General features: G+C 50.7%; 1 protein-coding gene across 2 annotated transcripts in view; it reads right to left on the bottom strand.

The window, feature by feature from the left end:
* Window positions 1-8635: 8635 nt before the first annotated feature.
* Window positions 8636-20958, bottom strand: part of LOC139061329 (uncharacterized) — a 33178-nt gene continuing 20855 nt past the window's right edge. Inside the window, exons 4-8 of one of the 2 annotated variants that reach the window (XM_070541203.1) lie at window positions 20056-20236; window positions 18060-18122; window positions 16172-16544; window positions 13673-13872; window positions 8636-10462 (exon numbers count right to left, since the gene is read on the bottom strand). In XM_070541203.1, coding sequence (XP_070397304.1) covers window positions 9524-10462; window positions 13673-13872; window positions 16172-16544; window positions 18060-18122; window positions 20056-20236 — 1756 coding nt within the window. In that variant the 3' untranslated portion in view covers window positions 8636-9523. The remainder of the gene's footprint in view (window positions 10463-13672; window positions 13873-16171; window positions 16545-18059; window positions 18123-20055; window positions 20237-20958) is intronic. The other variant, XM_070541204.1, reaches the window with a different exon arrangement.

Here is a 20958-nt window from a genome sequence, read left to right as displayed (position 1 = left end):
AATAATAATAATAATAATAATAATAATAAATGTCGCAGCTTGCGATAGCCAAGTAGCGGACAGCTATACAAAGTAAGGATGGTAGTTTTAAAGGCCGCATAAACTTGTAAACATTCGCCTACTAATTAAATTAACAAGTATTCAAGTGCGCGAAAGCAATTATGAACACATCTCCCTAGATGACCGCGGAAAATCGCCGTCAGAACGCTGTAGTGAGAGAGCGCGACAGCAGCAGTTAGCGATTGACCTTCGTTCTGCCTCTCCCTTCAGCGCGAACTGAACGGCCAGTCCATAGCGCCCACGAAGCTATGAGCCTGCGGCACCCCTGGGCGGTACTCATCGCAGACCGCTTTCAAGTTAGGGCCCTCGCGGCTTCGCCATACGCAGCAGCCGCCGCAGTAGAACGACACCCCCTCCTTCCCCTTGCCCCTGTGCCTTGCGCGCGACGGGAGACGACTCGCCATCGTCGTCTTACCCTCGCACTCTTTCATCCGCACCGACAGCCCACGGCAGGCGGCGACGATGTTATCGCCCTCGGATTTAATGCAGAACATCACGGCGACGGCGGCTCCGACGGCAGAAATGCTCCTGGAGTCTCTATATATCTGCTATCGCAATATAATAATAATAATAATAATAATAATAATAGTGTACATAAATGGATGGATGGATGGATGGATGCTATGAGTAACCCTTTTAAAACCGGGCAGTGGATTGCTCCACCAAGCTCTTTTTCTTATTTTGCTTAATGTTTTACCTACCTTTTAATAGACCAAACTTCGCGGCATGACACTTTCTGAACCATTGTTGGGAATTTTGTTCTCCTACGCCTGTTGTTCGTGGTCTCCCTACTTTTATCCCACCAAACACCCATCCGCCTTTTACTCATCTCTACTGCGGACATGTTTACTTTATCCCTGCTATTCGTGAATCTAGGGGCATCAAGGAGACCAGCGGGACCCAAAATGACAGATGTGAAGAGATGTGAAACGAAGATGTGAATTAGAATGTGAATATTCACATCCTAATTAAACATGCTCCATCATTTGTTTGTTTGTTTATTTGCCTCCAAGAGTGGCTCATACCCACTATTTCGGATAGGTAAAAAATCGGGTGAGTTATGTGATTAGTGAGCTTTAGCAAATTCGCAAATCCGCCCAAAAGGTGAAGCACCGATTGCGATAGCAAATTAGCAGATACAGGTACGAAGTAAGGATAGTAGCTTAATCAACCGTATCAACTTGTAAACATTCGCTTACTAACTAAATTAATGATGATAGAATGTTCGAGCGACTCAACCAGTACGTAGAAAGAAGCAGACACACAGAGACAGCGTGTCTGCTTCTTTCTACGTCCTTGTTCAGTCGCGCTTACCAATTCTATCATGGATTCAAACCAACTAACCCGCCAACGTGTTTTAACTAAATTAACCAGCGCTATGTCAGGCGCGCACAGGTGAACACGAACACATCTCGCTCAATGACAGCGGAAACTGTCTGCGAAAACACTGGAGTTATGAATCGCGGCAGCAGCCGCGAACCAATTGGCCTCCGTGCATCTGTCGCTTCAACGCGAACGAAACGTTGGAACCACAGCGCATACGAAGCTGCCGGCTCCCACTACGCGCATTCTGCAAACATCGCAGACCACTTTGAAGATGAGGCCCGCGCGGGTGCGCACTTTGGCCACGTCGCAGATTGCTTTGAAGACACATGAGCGCCGGCAACGCGTCCCCACGGCGTCCACCATAGGCGTCTACTACGGCGTCCGCGATTCACGTGGCCAACGCTGTAGTAGACGCCGCAATGTCTTCCCTCTGTACGAAGCGGTGGGCGAGGAGGACATCGAGACACCTTGGCCTTTGCCAGGTGGCTTTGCCTTTGCCCTGGCAGCCGCCGGAGAAGAACGCCCTTCCTTCTCTCGCCTGAACCCCCTTGCTTCACGCGCCACAGGAGAGGGCACGGATCCGGGTCGCGTTCCTCGCTCGCGCACGCGAGATTGAATCCAGGTATATACAATACCCTAGACGAACTCGTGGAGGTCCATAAAACAGCCCAGCGGGAACGACTCTCCCGCACCGCAACTGGCAGGGTTATTCTAAGTAAACTCGGGCTGAATCCCGTTATGAATTCAGCAGGAAGAACAACATTACTCGGTGCGGTCAAAAGGCGTTTGGTTATAAAACCGTTACCCAAGAACATGCTCTCTGGGAGACACGACAAGAGGCGGTCTGCCAGAGCCAAGGCCCTTCAAGAAAGGTACCAAAGCAACCAGCACACCGCTTATGTCGATGCGGCAAAGCAAAATCACCAAACTTACGTAGTGAGCGTCGTGACCGGAGAGGGAAGTATCAACGCCGCGACCATAAAAACAGCGTCCACCGTGGAAGCGGAAGAGACTGCCATTGCTTTGGCCATCATGAATCCCTCCGTGCAAACTATTATAAGCGACTCCAAAAGGGCAATAGTCAACTTTTCGAGAGGCAGCATAGGCGTCTGTGCAGCGCGAGTCCTACGGGACTTTAATAATGAAAACACTGTTGAACTCGTATGGGTCCCTGCCCATTCGGGTAATCAAGGGAATGAGGAGGCGCACTGGGTAGCCCGAGGTCTAATCAACCGGGAGATGTGCCCCTCAGACTCGGACCCCATGGATGAGGCATCGACGACATACCACGGAATAACAAACTATTACAAGCAAAAAAGGCGAATCGACCCGCCTCCAAACGCAAGCCTCACGCGAGCGCAAGCCTCGATCCTGCGTCGAATCCAAACTAAATCATTCTCCAGCCCACATTGGCTAGCCATAATTACCAACGGGCACTGGAACCCAATATGTCAAAATTGCACAAATCAAACATTGGCTACCCAAGATCACATTCTTTGGGGGTGCGAGGGCTTACCCCCTCCCAGGTCGCTCCTGCCAGCTCCCTCACAACAGACGTGGGAAGAGCTGCTCAGAACGCCGGATGAAAAAGCACAAAAAGCCCTCGTTGCCTGGGCCGAAAGGGTCGCTCCTCGTGAGGGGCCATCCTAGGACTCGGGCCTGCCGGAACATAACTGAGCAGAATCTCAATAAAGTTGTTACCACCACCACCACCTGTTCGCCCAGCTTTGGTTCGCCGGCTCACCCTCACAGATTTCACTCATACGGAACCTCACGGCGACGGCGACGACAGAAACGCGCCTGGACTGTCCATATGATTGCTATATCAATAAAACAAGTGCTGTCCATCATATCTTTAGTTTTATACGCCGAAGGAAGTTCCGTTGCCTGCCGGTTGGTCGCGCGCATATGAAGTACTCGTGCACGAGGCCCGCACTGTATTGCACCCACGATGAATGTAATTACACGCTGCATGGCGTGCACAAAGAAAAGAAGACGTCTTCCGGGAAAACTTAGATTGCTTTGGGTGGCCGAACGTGGCTCTCAATGGCCCGGTACTATCATTACTTCCTAGATCAGCTTACCTAGCTACTGCTAGATTCAGAAGGCACGGAATTATTCAGGACTTTTTCAATCGAGCTATAGCAAATTTTTTCAAAATATCGACACCTCCTATTCCCTTGACATAAGACTTCCTTTCACACCAGAAACCCTGAAGAAATTTTTACTCGATTACGTTGTCGAATACCAGAACTAAACTTTTGTTGTCACAGGGCTGGTCCGGCGCCGTCCCCTATGTGCCCAATCTGTGGAGACGATAAGACTCTAGATAACGTTTTCTTCTGCCACCCTATTTCTTCTTTAAGAAAAATACAGTTGGCAATCATTGTTGAGGCAACTTGGTATAAATTTCTTCCATTCTGAATATTCTTTCTCTACGAGCTTCCTCCTCGCTTGGAAGCTACCACAGGAATGTTTGCTCAGCCACGGAGAAATCATAGTTATTTCAGGGAGATTTGCTTAGGTTCGTCATGCGGTATTTTTCATTCATTTCTTCCTTACGATTTTGCCACTCTCACTGTTAAGAGCGACTTCCTAATACTATCTAAATCTCGGTCAATACTTCGCAGTGGGCATGCGCCATCATAGAAGGAAAATGCAAAGTAAAGCAAACACAGGGCAAGAGCCACCACCCACACAAACAGGTTGCCCAGCGTGCGAAACGGCGGCTGCGTCGACCATCGGGCACCTGCTGTAGGAGTGCCCAAGGTATGCAGCCCTCCGACGAAAGTACCGGGGACAAGTGGCCAGCTTGGAGGAGTGGATCCGCCCCTCAGTGGAGGCCTGCGAGCGCTGTTTCCGTTTGCCGCCGTATCGGGCATTCTCCGCGTGGCTCGACCGTGAAGGGAAGCATTCCTATGAGGCCGCGGCCCTCTCCTCATCTCCCAATGCTGCTTCTATTTTTATGCGAAGCATATTACGAGGGCTCAACCCAGCTCCTCAGGCGCGGCGGTGACCATGAAATCACGTGACACCGTGACGTCACGACAGAGGAGAAGTGGCTTTGGCTCAACTCTTGCAAGACGGGCTGGGTGGGAATCGAACCAGGGTCTCCGGAGTGTGGGACGGAGACGCTACCACTGAGCCACGAGTACAACGCTTCAAAGCGGTACAAAAGCGCCTCTAGTGAATGCGGTGTTGCCTTAGAAACGCGCTGTTTCTAAGGCGTGCGTCTCTTGCTCAGGCGCACATTTCGTTGCCGCGCCGAACGCTGCTTTGCTCGACGCTCACCGCGTCCAATGCGGGGCGCGTAGTCGCTGCCCTGTAGCCCATTGTCTTACACCCCTTGGCGGGTCGACGGGAACGCTGTCGCGTTCCACTCTTGAAGGCGAAGAAGTAATGCATGAGTTGTTTCTTCGTCTAGCCGAACCAAATATAGCCAAGCAACAGCAGTTCACCAGGCTAAACAGTGGTTCAACAACTAAAATAAAGGCTAGTATGCTTCGCATCCTGGGCTTAACCTTACCTAAGCCACAGCCATTTTTTTGTTATTGCGATAGCAACTATATGGACACTATGGGTGCATTTTAGCCGTCGATGTGATGTTCCGGATAAAGTATAAGGGCGGTAACACCATGACCGAGCGTCGTTGCTGTATGTGCAAGTGAAATCGCGGCTCAATCTGGCGCGCGCAAAGGAAGAAAGCGGAGGAGAGCAAACGCGTCGTCTTCCGTCGCGCGAATGGCCGTGGAGGGATGGGAAGGAGAGATGAGGGAGGGGCGTTGTTGTGCTCCCGCACCAATCGCGCATTTGGCGATCGGACGCAAGGGGAACTGACGGTGGTGGCTGAATCTCGCCCGCCATATATGGAGGAAAGCTGGGCGGCAGCGCGGGAGGAAGGGAGGAAAGAAAGGCGAGGGGGTGTGGGGGGGCTTCGACTCCGCCAACAAATGCAAACTTTGCACAACCGCGCGTGGTCGTGCGCGCCGCATCTTGAAAGCGCTCTGCAGACGGCTCATATACCTTTGTGCGCGCCGTATTCTCGCCCATTTCTCGGCGCCCTTGCGTTGAAACCGATAGACCGCACGAAGGTCACTTCGCTCGCTGCGGCTGCCGCGCTTGCTCACGCCAGCACTTTGACAGCGACTGTCCGCGCTCATCGAGTGTGATGTGTTCATGTTTGCCTGTGCGCGCTGACACCATGCTTGTTAATGTTAGTAAGCGAATGGTTCGAAGCTTACACGGCAAATAAAACTCCCCTTACTTTGCACTGATTTGGTATCGCAATCGATGCTTCCCCTTTCGCGCGAAAATGCTAATTCTTGTCAGTAAACGATCAGTTCTAGCCGGCGCATGTGCTCTTTCTCCCTTGTTCGCCTTGTCTCTCACTTTACGCGCCATTTCGAAAAGTAAATCTGCTTAGTCGCTGCAGCCAGTACTGGGTGTCGGATGAAGCTCCGTGAACGCTTCTACCACACTGGCAAATAAAATGTTCTTGTCTCTTCTCTTCTATAGCGATGTGAAGGTGCATTGAGAAAGGACAACGCGGCGGCACGGTAGAGGTTCACTGTTTTTTTATTATATGATTATTGCGTACTATAGAGGCAGCCATTTATACACATCTCACAGAACGTAGTCGATGGTATCTGTTACTGCGCGATACCATCGACGGAAGCGCTTGCGCTTGATATGTCGGAGAGGGGCGAAATGCGGGGACACTGCGATGTTTACGTCGATCGGTGAGGATGGGTGCGCGAGAGCTCGCCAACGCGACCGTGGCCCATTGTGCGCTGTGTACGGATGTACAACTTCGGACGCCACGACGTCTACCGATACCGAGAGATACGAGAAAGTATGTACACTTGAATCAAGGCTAGCCGCTGGCAACCCCCGGATTTTGCCAAATAAGGACTTGGCGTTTTGTATACATGCCCACATTACGGCCGTTTTACCGCGTCTGACATTTTCGCATCCTGTACGCGGTTACGCTTGGTTGATAGAAGGTTGCACTTATTTTTTGTCGTCCCATGGTGTAACGGAATGTAGTGTTAACGTACTGTACATGTCGACACTTCACAAAAACCTATAGTAAGATAACATAGAATTTTTGAGATAACAGGTAACATTCGAGATATCTTGCCTAATTTTAATGATATCACTGTCTGTCGTTTTGTGCTTTCTCGCACGAAAACAGTACGTGTGCGCGGTAACCTTGCTGCTTCTAACGATTGCCACTAGGGGGAAATCTGGCGCTGGTGAATTTGACAGATGAGTTACCATTCTATAATGTATCCGAATTTGCCCCACACCTCGTTCTTCTTGCTTCAGCTTTCATTGCCACTTCTTAAAACCAACTTCCTTACAACTAATTGACGCAGATTTGCAGGGTGGCAGTAGTTATGTCCCAGCTTGTCTTAGTATATCCACCTTACTATTGAAATGCTTCCGCGGAGCTTTCATAAGCGAAACTTGCTTCGCTGATTCGACGTTTCGCGAGTGTTGTACGCTGCTAAGGTACAGTCGCGTTCAATATGAGATGCAACACCGGCTCACGTGCTTAAAGGAATTCAGAGACTGCGTGCCGGCTCTGACATATGACAAAATTGGTTTTAAATACACCAGTAATTGGAAATGCGTATGATTCTGCAAGTTTTCGTATTTCGGCCCCGCCGTGCACTCTTGGAGCCCCTTCAACCGCAGCCACAGATGGAGCCGCTCGTTTTGAACACCAGCTGCATACTTTCAGTTCTAACAAGAGAACAATATAACGACAAAACAGACAAACAATAAAACAAGCAAAGTACTCCGCCGGCAGATCTCACTGACAAATCAAAAGAAAGTCAACGCGATGCCCACGATTCCTTTGCTGTTTGAGCGACTCCCTCTGGCAATATTTCTATACAAAGCAAAGGCTGCCGTCACGGTGTGGCCGCGTACGGAACACCTTGAGCGAACTCCCACACAGATGCTTTGCTATTTCACCGGCTGCAATAGCAATGTGTAAGTGCTGCTTCGAGTACGCCTCGTATAAGGCGGCCTGAGCCGGCAACGTGTAAACACAAGACCCCCCCCCCCCTCCTCCACCCCCCCCCCCCACCCGCCGCCCCTACTACGGCACGCTGTCCTCACGCTTGAGTGGAGCGTCAGCCGCGCCGAACGGCAACACAGCTTTCAAGGCTGATTGCGATTTAATTTTATTTCGTTTCATCTCTCTCTCTCTCTCGAAGTTCTGCAAGCTTTGTCTTCACTCCAGCACGTGGCGCGACGCTTCAGACTTCCTTCACCCGCCGCAGTAGCCCGGTGGCCATGGTGTTGCCACTGCTGAGCTCGAGCTTCGTATGCCGGCCGCGGCGAGCGCCTTTCGAGGGGCGGCACGAATTGCAAAGTACGCTCGTGTGCGTTCATTAAGTACACTAAGGCGTCTACCCCCCCCCCTTTCCACCTTCACAATCACATTGTAGTTTTTTCACGTAAAGTGCCAGAATGTAATTTTAATGCATCGTTTACTGTAACGCGGAGTCTGATTTACATTGCAACAGGTCCGAAAGTGGCTCGTTGGTAACTATACCGTCGCTATATTGCACTTCGATCGGAGAATAGCCGTCACTTGCCCATGAAATAAGCAAGAGAGAGAGAGAGAGAGGAAGATAACAAAAGATACAAGGGCGGAAGTGTGGCTCGGTCATGAGTTGAAAGACCACGACTCCGTTATTTCACGCAGCGAGCTTGGCGATTCACAAAACTCGTTCACGACATTTAAATGGAGCGCGCACAAGGACGACAGACACGCATGGAGGAACAGAGGGACGCTGACTCGGGGCTGTGTTTACAATGACGCACGTGTACGAATGTGAATGGACAAGTTCTGTACGTGTCCACTGTTGTGATTTGGCGTGTGATTGCGCGTGCCTCCCCCCCTCCCCCTCCCCCGGAAATAAATCCAACTACGAGTAAGCGCTTGTTTCTTCCATCGCTTTCCGTGTATTCGCACATGTGAAGTGCAGAGTTTTGTCGTAAAGCTCACCCCCATACACCACCTGCTTTTATTCCATTGGTCAACCCTGGTTTTTCCTGGTGTTCTGCGTGCAAGACAGAGCGACCTTAGCGCTTTATGACGCCTGAGTTGAGCATACATGTAAAGCAATTTAGGAACGAGAATAGGCTGGTCTGGACAAGGGCAACGGCTCCTATCCCCCGTATTGGGTTGAGCCATAGCATTAGGCAACAAACTAAGTCAAACCAACCTAAATCTAGGCTTAAAACCTCTTTTCTCTAATTTTCCTCAATGGGTCTTCGGAAAACCGATTAGTCGAAATAAACATAATGTTCTGACAACATGAAGTGCTTAATGCTGTTTTGGCGTAATATTTCGGCAGCGAGCATGCACAAGCAGTGTAGATGGAACAGAGTGAGCGAAGCGGATAGGTAGAGGTACGCAAAGGTGTTTGGTCATAGAATTAACCCTTTCAACTTATTAACTCTCGCGTTTCCAAGTCATTCGTATTGCTACCCCAGAGTGATCAGCTCCGTATAGACGGGAAGAACAGCGCTCGTAAAATGAGGACGACGGTGCGGGTCGAACATTTCTTGCTCCGATTAGCTGTGTATAACTACACGATAGAAGCGCAGCGTGCCGGGCATTATGTCATTGCAGGCAAACGGAAAGAAGTGAGCGACACAAGCGGCAGTGTACGCGAGAACGGGCCATAGTTTCGTCTCGCGTCCACGAAAATCTTATCACGCAGAGCACGACACTGCCACCACATCGGAGATGCCAGGTCGGTTCTGGGACGTCGTTGTGGTCACTGCCGGCTGTTACAGCTCGCCTCATCCTGGAACAGTGCCTCGCCTCGGTCTCGCAACTGTTCGGCTCGGCGCGTTGGCGCAAGCGGGGTCACACTCGGCGAGAACTGTGTTCAGCTGGACGCGGCAGCGTAGACTTGCTTCTAACAGTCCACACCATGGATTTGATCTTGTAGCACGCAGCTACTGGACGTCGTCGTGGTCACGTAGCATTGGGGGACAGCCATTCGCTATCGTCGGAGCACAAGAACAAGCGTGTATAGAGCACATCAATTCCTTATGTTCGTGGAGCAGAAGGCGTGCTCTTCGGGCTGGAGCACTTGAAAATCAAGGTTCAGGTCTTCAAACAGGCTCGTCTTGTGTCGAGACAGCCGCTAGTGTTCAGGAGCAGTGAAGCACCTCGCCCTTCATTTGTTCGTGCATCCGCGGCACCAGACGATAGCGGGCTAGGAAAGAGCTGCTCTCGGCAAGCGAGGCCGACGTTTTGGACTCTCTGGAAACGCACTGGAACCGTTCCGCCGAGCGAACGAGCGGTCACAGTTGATATCCAGTCGACTCTCCGCGCTTCGCGTGGCGTGGCAGCAAAGCCGCGGCAGCACCGATTACGCCGCCTTCTCAAAAGGCCGAAGACGCCGGCGGCGGAAGCGACTGGAGGTTCCTGTGCCACTCTTCCTTGGACACCGCGCACGCCTTGACCTGCCGCAAGGCGTCCTGGTCGACCGCGCAGCAGCGACAGTCCTCGTCGCGCCTGAGCGGCTCGTACCCGCTCAGGGAGAACCGGGAGGCGCTCAGGGTGTACCGTTGGAGGGCCGCCCTCCGCCAGGGCCGGCGCGCGGCGCAGCAGGGGCAGCCCTTGCTCTGCAGCTTGTCCAGCGAGTGGCCCTCGCTGCGGCGCAGCTCGGGAGACAGGTCGACGTAGACGGCCGAGTCCGGCGTGACGTCCTCGCTGGCGTCCCCCGCGCCGCCGACGACGCCGTTGCCTCGCCGGTGGTGGTGGTGGTGAGCGGCGCTGAGGTCGAGCCTGAGGCTCTGCGGGGGCCGCAGGGCGCCGCCGCCTCCTCCCCAGGCGAGGTCGAAGCTGTGCGCGGCGCTCTCCGAGCTGCACGTGCTGCTGCCCAGCCGCCTGAAGGAGGCGCTGCTGTGCGCCTGCGACCAGGGCGAGCCGTCCACGGTGCCCGGCGCCGTGGAACCGGCCAGCGCCCGGTGCGAGGCGTCGTCGCCCTCGTCGTCGCTGCTGGTGCCGTCGCGGCTTCCTCCGGCCGCCGAGCAGAACCTGCGCAGCATCACGCGTATATTTACGGCTGTAATAATGCACGAAGGTGATGACAAGGAAATGGCGCTGCATGCAGGTACGGTAAAATGCCTAGCATGCGCCCATGTCACAGCGAGGGCCCCGACTCGCGAAGCAGTTTAGAAAGTTAGCACACAATCTATCAGGCGCCAAGTCTACGGCGGCGGCTGTTATCTGCACACCCAGCTAACGGTTGCTCCACGACCAACTGGCCGGCGTTCCGTAATGGCTCCCTGCAATTACAGGGTCTTTGACGATAAGTGTGCAGACCTCCGTTTTCGTTCAGACTCAGAAAGTCTACTGATACATAGCTTTTGAGAGGAAGAATAAATATGCGTATAGTATAGTTCGAATATGCTTTCAAAATTTTGTTAGGAGAACGCCGGACTGCCTCCATTTTTAGTTCTTCTGCCGGACCGAAAATCCAACCGATCGCAACCTCCTGAATTATCTTGCTCGAACCGAAAAATCGCCCAGGCATTCTCTTATTCTGATTGGGCACCTGTTCGGTTATTTACAGTAAAAGCGAAATATTGGATGACTCATTATCGTATCCATAACCCTAAGAGCACAGCGAGCTGGAACAACGCCATCAACACATTGATCGCGGTGCATGCTGGGCCCTCATAGGACGGATATATATAAATATTAGCATTAAATATCATGATCTGGCAGGTAAACAGGTCATAGAAGAACGCAGGAATAATATTCGCGAATAAACCATTAATAGAAAAATTGGACCGTTAGGATGGCCCCGCACAAGGTACTGCTGTCAATAAAATCACCTTCAGCGCTTGTCGAATGGGTGCCGCAGGGTTACAGCTGACCTGCCGAGTGGGGAGGGGGGCGAAACCCTCCTTAAAAAAATTATGGAGGGGCCGGGACACCCCGGACCCCTCTTGACTTTAAGCACTGGGTGCATCGATCATGGTTACAGTATAGTATGCTCACACGACGCATTCTACAGTAATTCTTCCCTAAGAATGTCTCTGTATATGGCACCGTACAGGAACGTACCAAGTAGCACTGCCAAACAGCCTTATGTGCACCGTTTTTCTTTAGCGGTGATACTAAAAAAGTGTGCTCTATTAACATGTTTTCAAATAAAAAATGCAACGCAGCTTGTTGCACGAGCGAAAAAATACACCCGATTTCTCTATGCCTTTGAAGATATACTGTTCGTGGAAACGGCTAATTAATGCTGGGCGCAAAGGAACTCTTTCGGATTCTTCCAGCTCTCTTAAAACACCTTCTGTACATGCCAACGAAATGAAGGAAAGCGAGGTCGACAGAACATGTCTCCTGACAAGAACTCCGCTTCACCTCCCACTCGCCTTGAAGGTGCTAGTAGAAGTAGCAAATACCCACTCTGAGGACATTTGTCAACCATAATATATTGTAATGTGGTCTCAGCGAATGAGGTTGTCGTCAATGTCGGTGACGCCATAAGGGGAAGTTGCATCAGAGTAAATATACATATGGCGTCTCAACTAACGTCAGCCAAGATTTAAAAATACGCCTAAGCGCCCTAGGAGGACGCGTGAGCAAAATGCATGTTGCCGGTTATTGTAAGGAGCAAGTCCCACTATCGTTTCAAGAATTCTGCCTAATTTATTAATTACATCATAATAATTTATCAATCGCGCCAGCTTTAACTTTCGACGGCCAATACATTCAATCAAAATGATCGTAATGCATGCTAGGAAACATCTAATGTGTCAACTTCGAGCTTCTTAGTTGTCACGTAAACATTTTTTCCTGTGTCCAAAAGAAACACCACGAAATGCAAAAAGAAATAATAAAGCAAGAAGCGCGTCACATGCTCGCTTGCGCGTCGCGATCAGTGCTCTCAAACGTGCGACGTATGAAGAAACAGCGCCCTATAGCCAGGCGTGATGCCTGGTGCGCTCGACGAGCACATATTACCGGCGTCAATCGCGAAGCCAACGCCTGCGTCACTGTCTGCTATGTTTGTTGCCGCTAAACCGAGTACGTTAAACACGTGGAACAGAGACCATGAACCTGGAAACCCATGGTTTGATGCCCCGGCAAGCATCGTCTGGAGACTCGCGGGTCGGGAATGTTTTTTTATATCCTGCGACTCCGACCTAACCGTTCACTTCAGCACGGCAGTTGGACGTTTTCAAGGAGGCTGCGATGTTCACAAAGATCAACGACCAATTTCGTCAACATAGCCGCTCTAAAGTGTACGAGGTACAAATGCCGAGTTTCCTCAAAGTCAAGCACCATTGAGGGTCTGTCATTGGAGTAGTCAATGCCATAGCAGCAAGAAGAAAACGCGCAGAAACTATAAGGCATGTCATAGAATGATCAGCAAGGACTGTGGAACTCCCGTGATGATTGTCCTGCAGGAGATTTAGCGACGGAAAACGCTGAAGATCAGAACACGGAACGACTACAGGTGATGCGCTCCTTGTGGCATCTGCGTGGACTATCTGGCTCCGTCCCCGGTCAAGTACGTGCACTAATTCTTATCCCCTGGTCAGAGGTTTCTTAGGACCCTTTTAATGTGACTAGCAATCATCCTCTTATCGGCGTGTTTGTTTGTACGTAACCTCTTTCACATACACAGTGGCCCAAGTTGTACACTAGCTTGGACCACTATAAGTATGTGCTGGCTGCTGTTTCGCTGAGCAGACAACGTAGGCCACTGGGTGTATAGCAGGCAACTTGTGTTGGCAGCCGTCTGGCCTAGAGAACAAATTGTGTCACTGGGTAACCGTGTCCATTCTCGATTAGCCAATCCCTCCGAACTGGCGTGTCAGTAAAATGACACAATGAAGAGTATCTGTAGTTAAAGCACGTAAAGCCGATAGCGCCCCTTCCCCAGCGAACACCTCCACGGTCAGCACGGCCAATTAGCTATTGCAACTAAGTTGCACCCGCGTTACTAGAGGATACCACAGAGTTTCCACTGGGGCGCAGTGATTACCATAAGACAAACGCGTTGCGGTATCATTGGGCATTGTGGTTCGAAGCGAGATTGGCACTTCGTGTGGCTGCGGCGGCAATACAGTGTGTCGCTACACTGGTTCTATGCTAATCGCATCAGCGTAGACATTCATCGTGAGACGGGATCTTCCAGACTCTTTTTTTTTTTCCCCACTGGGACCCTCATCTCCGCGATCCGAGTTGCTTTTGTAGAGTGCCGCTGACGCAGGCGCCGCTCACCTGGACGTGGACACGCTGCTGGAGACGCACTGGTCGTGGAACAGGAGGGCCGTACGCTGCAACGTCGCGTGTCCGAGCAGGCCCGTCTTGGCCGGCGACTGGGAGTCGCACAGCGCGGCCGCCTCGCTCGGGTCCCCCCGGGCTCCGATGGCGCTGCAGCGGTGACCGCCGGGCCTGCCGAACGCGTCGGCGGTGAAGCCCTGCGTCCAAAAGGCAGCGCCGTTGGGAAACGAGACGGCAGAGCGCTGAGGCATGTATATTCTGGCCCACTGTCCTCCGGACTGCCATCCTGTGTGACGGTTCCTAACCATTCGCATACGCCACTGAAAGAATCCCGATCGTCCGACAAGCGTACAGACACTATACTAGAGCGGCCGTTTCCACCGATCATCGGTGGAAACGGCCGATCATCGGTGGAAACGGAAAACAGGAGTATAAATATATTCCTGTTTTGCACTAGCTGATTAGAGTTTGCGCCTGCAAATTTCCTAGTTTCATCAGAACACCTGATTTTCTGCCGTCCTCAGTTGCGCTTTCGTTCCCTTGGCAACCATTCTGTAACTCCCCTGGTCCACCGGCTAGCCGCCCTAAGCATTACATGGTCTGCCCAGCCCATTTCTTTCTCCTAATTTTAAATATAGAATATTGGCTATGCCCGTTTGGTCTCTGATCCACACCGCCGCCTTTCTGTCTCTTAGCATTACACCTAACATTTTTGGTTCCATCGCTCGCTGTGTGGTCTTTAAGTACAAGCTTCTTTGTTTGCGCCTCATATGTTTCCGGTAAAATGCAATGATTGCGCACTTTTCTCTTGAAGGATAGAGGTAAGCTGCTGCCCATGATTTGGCAGTGCCTGTAGTATGCCCTCCAATCCATCTTTATTTTCATTCCTCTGTAAGTTTACTTTGCAGAGGAATCCGGGTTGCCTGTGAGTAATTGACGTTGATAAACGTAATCTCGCAAATATTTTAGACATTAACTTACAATCACGAAATCTTGTTCTATTGCCATGTTATTGAACATTACCTTTCTCTCTTGCATAATGATTTTTATTCCTATTCTTGCACTTTCTCGGCTCAGGTACTGAATCGCTTGTAGGCTGTAGAGATATTGGCCATTGACCCTCGCTGTTAATCCTCCCGAGTCTAATAACTTGAATACTTCTAGCCTTGTTGGGTATATCATTGGACTGACTGGGCCTTCTTGCTGGATCACTTTCTTGATAGGCGTCTTTTAGCTTTCCTTTTGAAGAATTAGGGTGGCAGTGGAGCCCTTACAGGTATTCGCTAAGATATTCAGACGTGCTTCCTGTAATCGTTGATTATGCAAAGCGTCTATGACTACTGGCATATTTTCTCAATCAAACGCCTTTTCATATCCTACTATGAAATACATATAGAGAGATTGGTAGTGCTCCGCAGATTTCCCAGTCAATGTTATCCACAGTGGATATAGCCTTTTACTGAATATAGCCTGTCCTCTTGTTTAATTGAAGCGAAATGTTGCTAGGAACATTTTATTTATTTGGATCAGTATAACGCTTACATTCTTCCAACTCCCTGGTACAATTGAAATCTTGAGGCTTTGAGTATGAAAGGTCACATGCTTCTCGAGTACAATATTATTTTAGTCATTGTCTGAAACGACTGTTATTCTATTTTCTCCTTCCGCTTTTGGCCGAGAATATCTCGCAAGGCCCCTCAAACTTCAGCGCTATAGTTATATAAGGAGCCTCTCTATCCTGTTCGTCACTACTTCCAATTAAGATTGCATGGCTTCCCTGAGTGCTTTACAGGTCGGTATAGAAATCCTCTCCTGCATGTAACATGTCATCGAACTTGCTGGTGACATCACCCTGCTTAACTCTCACTGGATACATCCTGCTCTTTCCCATCCATAATGACCGCAAAACAAAAACGTTGGAGGACGCTTAAGCTTCGCCTTCAAGAGTGGAACGCGACAGCGTTCCCGTCGACCCTCCAAGGGGTGTAAGACAATGGGCTACGGCGCAGCGACTACGCGCCCCGCATCGGACGCGGTGAGCATCGAGCAACGCCGCGTTCGGCGCGGCAACGAAATGTGCGCCTGAGCAAGCGACGCACGCCTGAGCCTTAGAAACAGCTCGTTTCTAAGGCAACACCGCATTCACTAGAGGCGCTTTTGTACCGCTTTGAAGCATTGAACTCGTGACTGAGTGGTAGTGTCTCCGTCTCACACTCCGGAGACCCTGGTTCGATTCCCACCCAGCCCATCTTGCAAGTTGTTTTGTATTCATGAAGTGCCTGCCGGGATTTATCGCTCACGACCAACGCCGCCGACGACACCGGCTTTTCTGCGACACGAGCTCCTTAACGCTGTCGCGTTAAAAGCACACGCATGCGTCGCACACACGGGCTGAAGTGCCTCGCGTTCACCGCGTTGTTCTTTCGTACCGCGGCGCGACAATTCGTCGGCCGGGGCTCGCAAAGGGGTTTCGACGGCGGGCGCGTGCGAACTCACGGGCGGCGTCAGCAGCGTGGCCGTGGCCGGCACCGCCGCGTGGCACCGGGCCGCGGGCCGGGACGCCGCGAACGCCAGGCAGGCGTCGGCGCTCAGCTCGGCGAGCAGCGTCAGCCCCCGGCAGGTCCACCACAGCCAGCGCGGGTGGGCCGCTTGGCCCGCGTGCAGCGCGGAGTGGCCCAGCAGCAGGGCGAGCGCGAGGCCCAGCAGCGTGGCCGACAGGGCGGCGCGCAGGGTGGTCCGGGCCATGGGTCTCGGCAGCCGCCTCGGCACCTCGGCCGCATCGTCCTGCGTCGCCGGGGATAGAGGTCGGCTTGCGAGCACGGAAGGTGTGCCGAAGTATGTAAGCGCTGAGTTTACACAACCCGCCCCTCTGCATCAGAAAACAGCAGAAGCGCCACCACTGAAATTTTAAACAAATATACTTATGATGCACTGCACGTAAATATGTGTATATAATATCCGACCTTTCTATGCTGCTCTGCAAAATGATATCAGTTTTTAGCATAACATGTTGCGCTTTATTAATAAGGTATTTACCTCGATAACCACACTTCGTATGCACACGCACATGGTTCCTGAGCCAAATACACCAAGAATGCTTTGCTCTACGTAGATGCCAACTGGAGTTCAGTGTGCCGGGTTTTCTTTTATGGCTATTATATTTTGGTCTTAAATAGGCATTCATCCACTGGGATGGTAAATTTCACATTCAATGGCAGGCAGTTCGTACTGGGTCATGCATAGCGCCCAATTTAGGTGATTTATTTTTTCGCAGGTCATGACAGAGGTCCTTTTTAGACGCATATAGGTTGTACCAAGATTCTTAGAGTCTTCAGACACCTTGACAACCACCTGGTTCTTACTAAGTGCAACAATGAATCTGAGCAGTCCGTTGCTCTTAATCTACTAGATCTGTTCGACCAACCCTTGAAGCCTCTCACCCTCACTCGTGAGCCCCTTGCACGAATGGCACGCAAGGTATCTTGAAGTTGTGCTTACTTTTCACTCGGGCCGAACGTGCTAGCAGTACTTTCCAGGTGGCTACATACAGCTCTAAAACTTTAGCTCTTTCCACTAGAAATACGTTAAAAGGAGCACTGTCGGCCTTTGCTTTGACAATGTCTTTAAGTAATCGTGTGACCATCGCATGACGGAAAGCTTCGTCTGTCAAGCTACTCACCCCTCAGGAGCCAAGTAGCCTTTTCCCATTCTAGTCTCTGTAGCTCAGTTTCTTCTTAATAAGTTGATTTTATGTGCGTACTGCGACACTCCTGTCGCCCAAGGTGAACGTAAAAGATTTGCTGTTGCCCCATGCCTACACAAGTTTTCACTGAACTTGAAAAAGCTGGGAGAACGCACCAATATCAAAGGTGTTTTTTACGCGCCCTGGGGCACAGTGACCATTTCACTGCTACGCCCGAGGGTGCGGGATCAAATTCCGGCCGCATTCCAATGTGGACGAAATGCAAAAACACCCCCGTCCCGTGCATTGCAGGCACGTTAAAGATCCCCTGGCGGTCAAAATTAATTGAACCTTTGGGGGAAACAGCCTCCTTTTTTTGTTGTTGTTGTTGAGGACGCGCCAAACGAGGCTAGTTGGTAAACTACCTACGCACCGACCTACGGCAATGTCGAATTAACAGGTAGAGAACGCTACGCATTAATTTCCCTTTTTATGTTATAATGCAAGGCTTCACTATGTTCTGTCAACACTTCACCGTATATACCCGGTCACTTGCCGCTAGCGCCTGACTAGGACGCGTAAACGTTGCTACACTGACCCCGACTACAATAAAGTTACGATTTTCTTTGTGCGTTGTGTTTACGCCTTGTTTTCAGTGTAGGTGTGGGCCCCACGTCGACGCCATTGCGAGACGCGCCTCACCTGCATTTTGGCCAAGGCCGAGCAAAGCAGGGCATCTTGCGACCTCAGCGCCATCCTTCGAAGCTGCGAGGAGGAAAAAGAAATCAGAAATTTGTAACACTCACGTCGCTCGTGTATAGGTTATAAATAGTACTTGAAAATTTTAAGCTCGCCCATTACAAGAACCGCAGGTACACGAGCACGGCCAAGTGTGGACCGAGACAGCCGTTTGGGATCGGGACGCGCAGCACAAACGCCATACGATACCGGAAGTTGCGTTTGTAGGAACGCGACGATAGTGCATCACGTTTAGTAGCGCACCGTCATCAGATGTTCACTCCGTTTCATACATCAGGTGCAACGCTGTGGAGGCTAGAGATACTTCTTGCAGTGGCTGCGTTCGCACTTAGAAATAGTTCGGTGTTTTCTGACCCGACTTTTGCGAGCATTTTCTTTATATATGCTCAGTTCTGAATGAAAAAAGAAAGAATTCACCCATAGAAACAATCCGTTTACTTATACGGCTGATAACAGGTTGTTTTAAATGAATTTGCTCTTCGTTACTTTTAATTGCATCCTGTCGCGGCAGCTTCACGTGCATGCTCGCGCGAGCAAACGCCGCTGGCACGCTGCGGAGCACAGACGGAAACGCGCGGAGTAATAAATTTTGGTGACCGGACTTTTTGCGTAGCTTCCGCAGCGTTGCACCTGATGTATGAAACGGAGTATAGAGCTCTTTAAGTTTCGTGTGTCGACGTCCTGAACTAACTCGTGCCTGTTTACATTTATTTATTTATTTATTTATTTATTTATTTATTTATTTATTTATTTATTTATTTATATTTATTTATTTATTTATTTTAAATGTCAGCAACAAGTGCAACATCCCGCCGGCTTCTTCGCAATGTTAACGTGTTAAATGAATGAAGAGCGAAGATTGTCGAAGAAAAACACTTCGTCTATTTATTTAGCAGACAGCACATATAGCGCGCTCTGAGCAGTGTGCCACCCCGAATCAAAGTCGTGCTTGTGCAAAGTAAGCGCGTTTATTCTGACGGGGCACAGATTACGAGTATACAGCAAACATGCTGCCATACTTTCGCGGCATGGTGTGTTCTCAAACAACGTACCGCCGCTGTACCAAGCAATGCTTTTCAGTAGGAACCTCTTTAATAAGGAGCCATTTTATATTATTGTTTATTATCGAAATTTCTTTGTTACCGCATTGTGTTTTCATATTCTGTAACTTCTTTCGCATTTTCATACCGCTACGACGTTGGCTGTGCCTTATGTCCCGATGCTGTATGTTATTATTTTAATGTTTGCAGCGCCGATATTGCTGCAACTAATTACGCTGCGCTGTTACGCTTCCAATCTGTTCACCTGTACCCAGCCTCTGACAGAAGGGCTCTCAGTCGCACGCTATGGGACCTACAACTGAATAAATCGTCCACCCGCCGAGGTTGCTTGGTGGCTATGGCGCTAAGCACGCGGTCGCGGGATCGAATCCCGGCCACGGCAGCCGCATTTCGATGGGGGCGAAATGCGAAAACGCCCGCATACTTAGATTTAGGTGCACGTTAAGGAGCCCCAGGTGGTCCGAATTCCTGGAGTCCCCCACTACGGCGCGCATCATAACCACATCGTGGTTTAGGCGCGCAAAACCTCATAATATAGTTTTTTAATAAAGCGCTTTCCACGTGTTTATTTACGTCATAGATGCACTATTTTCGCATTTTGGAAAACGTGCAGAAAGATCGTGGCGTTGCTGAAAGTAGCGGGGGGGAATGACGCCAGCAGCGCCGGTGTCTGAAGCGCCCCCCGAACCCGGCGAACGATGGCGGCCCGACGAGAGAGAGAGAGAAGGAGATTCTTGATGATGGGAAGGAAAGGTTGGGGTAAAGTGCAGCGCAGTAACGGTCTCTCAGCACAGGTACACCTCAACCGCGCTGCACAGGGGGTAGGGAATGAAAGTAGGGGGAGAGAAAGAGTACGCAGCAGCTCGACGCTCGCTCACCCAGGGGAAGGCGACGAGCGCCACGAGGATGGCCAGGCAGGCGGCGGCCAGCGAGGCGAGCCGCGTGACCAACAGCAGCCGGGCGTCGACCAGCGCCCCGGCCTGCGACTCGGCCACGATGGGCAGCACCCACAGCGCCACGAAGCAGGCGCCGGCCGCCACGAGGCGGGACAGAGCGGGCCTGCGACCGCCAGAGAGCGCTCAGGGTTGGCAGATCGAATGCACAGAATGAAAAAGCCAACGAGAAGAAAGAAGGAAAAGAATGCACGTATTCTTACGAAAGAGGTCAAGCAAGAAATAAAGACGGTTTGTACTGAACGAGAGTGTTAATGCCCTTTCTACGCCAAAAGAAAGGGGGGCGGGAACACAGGAGCGCACATTGTCGACAGGTTTAGACAAATTTGTGCTGCAAAAAAAAAGGGCCGGAGGCGATCAACACATCGAATTAATTTGCGCAGATATTTACCGACCCCGTATTGCAAGGAACGCCCACCTTCCAGAAAGGCTAGGGCTCAGAGCTGACGAGAGCGTGAACTGGTGAGCGGTCGAGATGAGTAAGACACGATTATATCGTCAATGGCGGGGGAGAAAGCGGCCAAGAGACGGGGGGGCGGTGTGATTACAGGTATAAATTTAAGCGGCAAAGAAGACGTAGGTAAAGCGCATCACTACGTTATAATAACACCTAACTCACAGAGGCTAAGTTACACTACTTGACGCCACACCCATTCCCAAGGGAGTGCCACTAGAAGTGATCATCACTATCGGGTCATCCGGCCAAGCGACGGACAAAACTGTATATTTAGAGCTGAGGTTGCTTCGAAGATACACAAAAATCGCATTATAAGTTAACTTTAAATAATGAAGTATTCATTCAAAGAAGCTGTCTTCGGTTATATTGCA

Source organism: Dermacentor albipictus, chromosome 6, assembly GCF_038994185.2.
Source record: "Dermacentor albipictus isolate Rhodes 1998 colony chromosome 6, USDA_Dalb.pri_finalv2, whole genome shotgun sequence".
NCBI lineage: Eukaryota > Metazoa > Arthropoda > Arachnida > Ixodida > Ixodidae > Dermacentor > Dermacentor albipictus.
The sequence above is the reverse complement of the archived record's forward strand: the minus strand, read 5'-3'. Positions and strand labels throughout refer to the sequence as shown.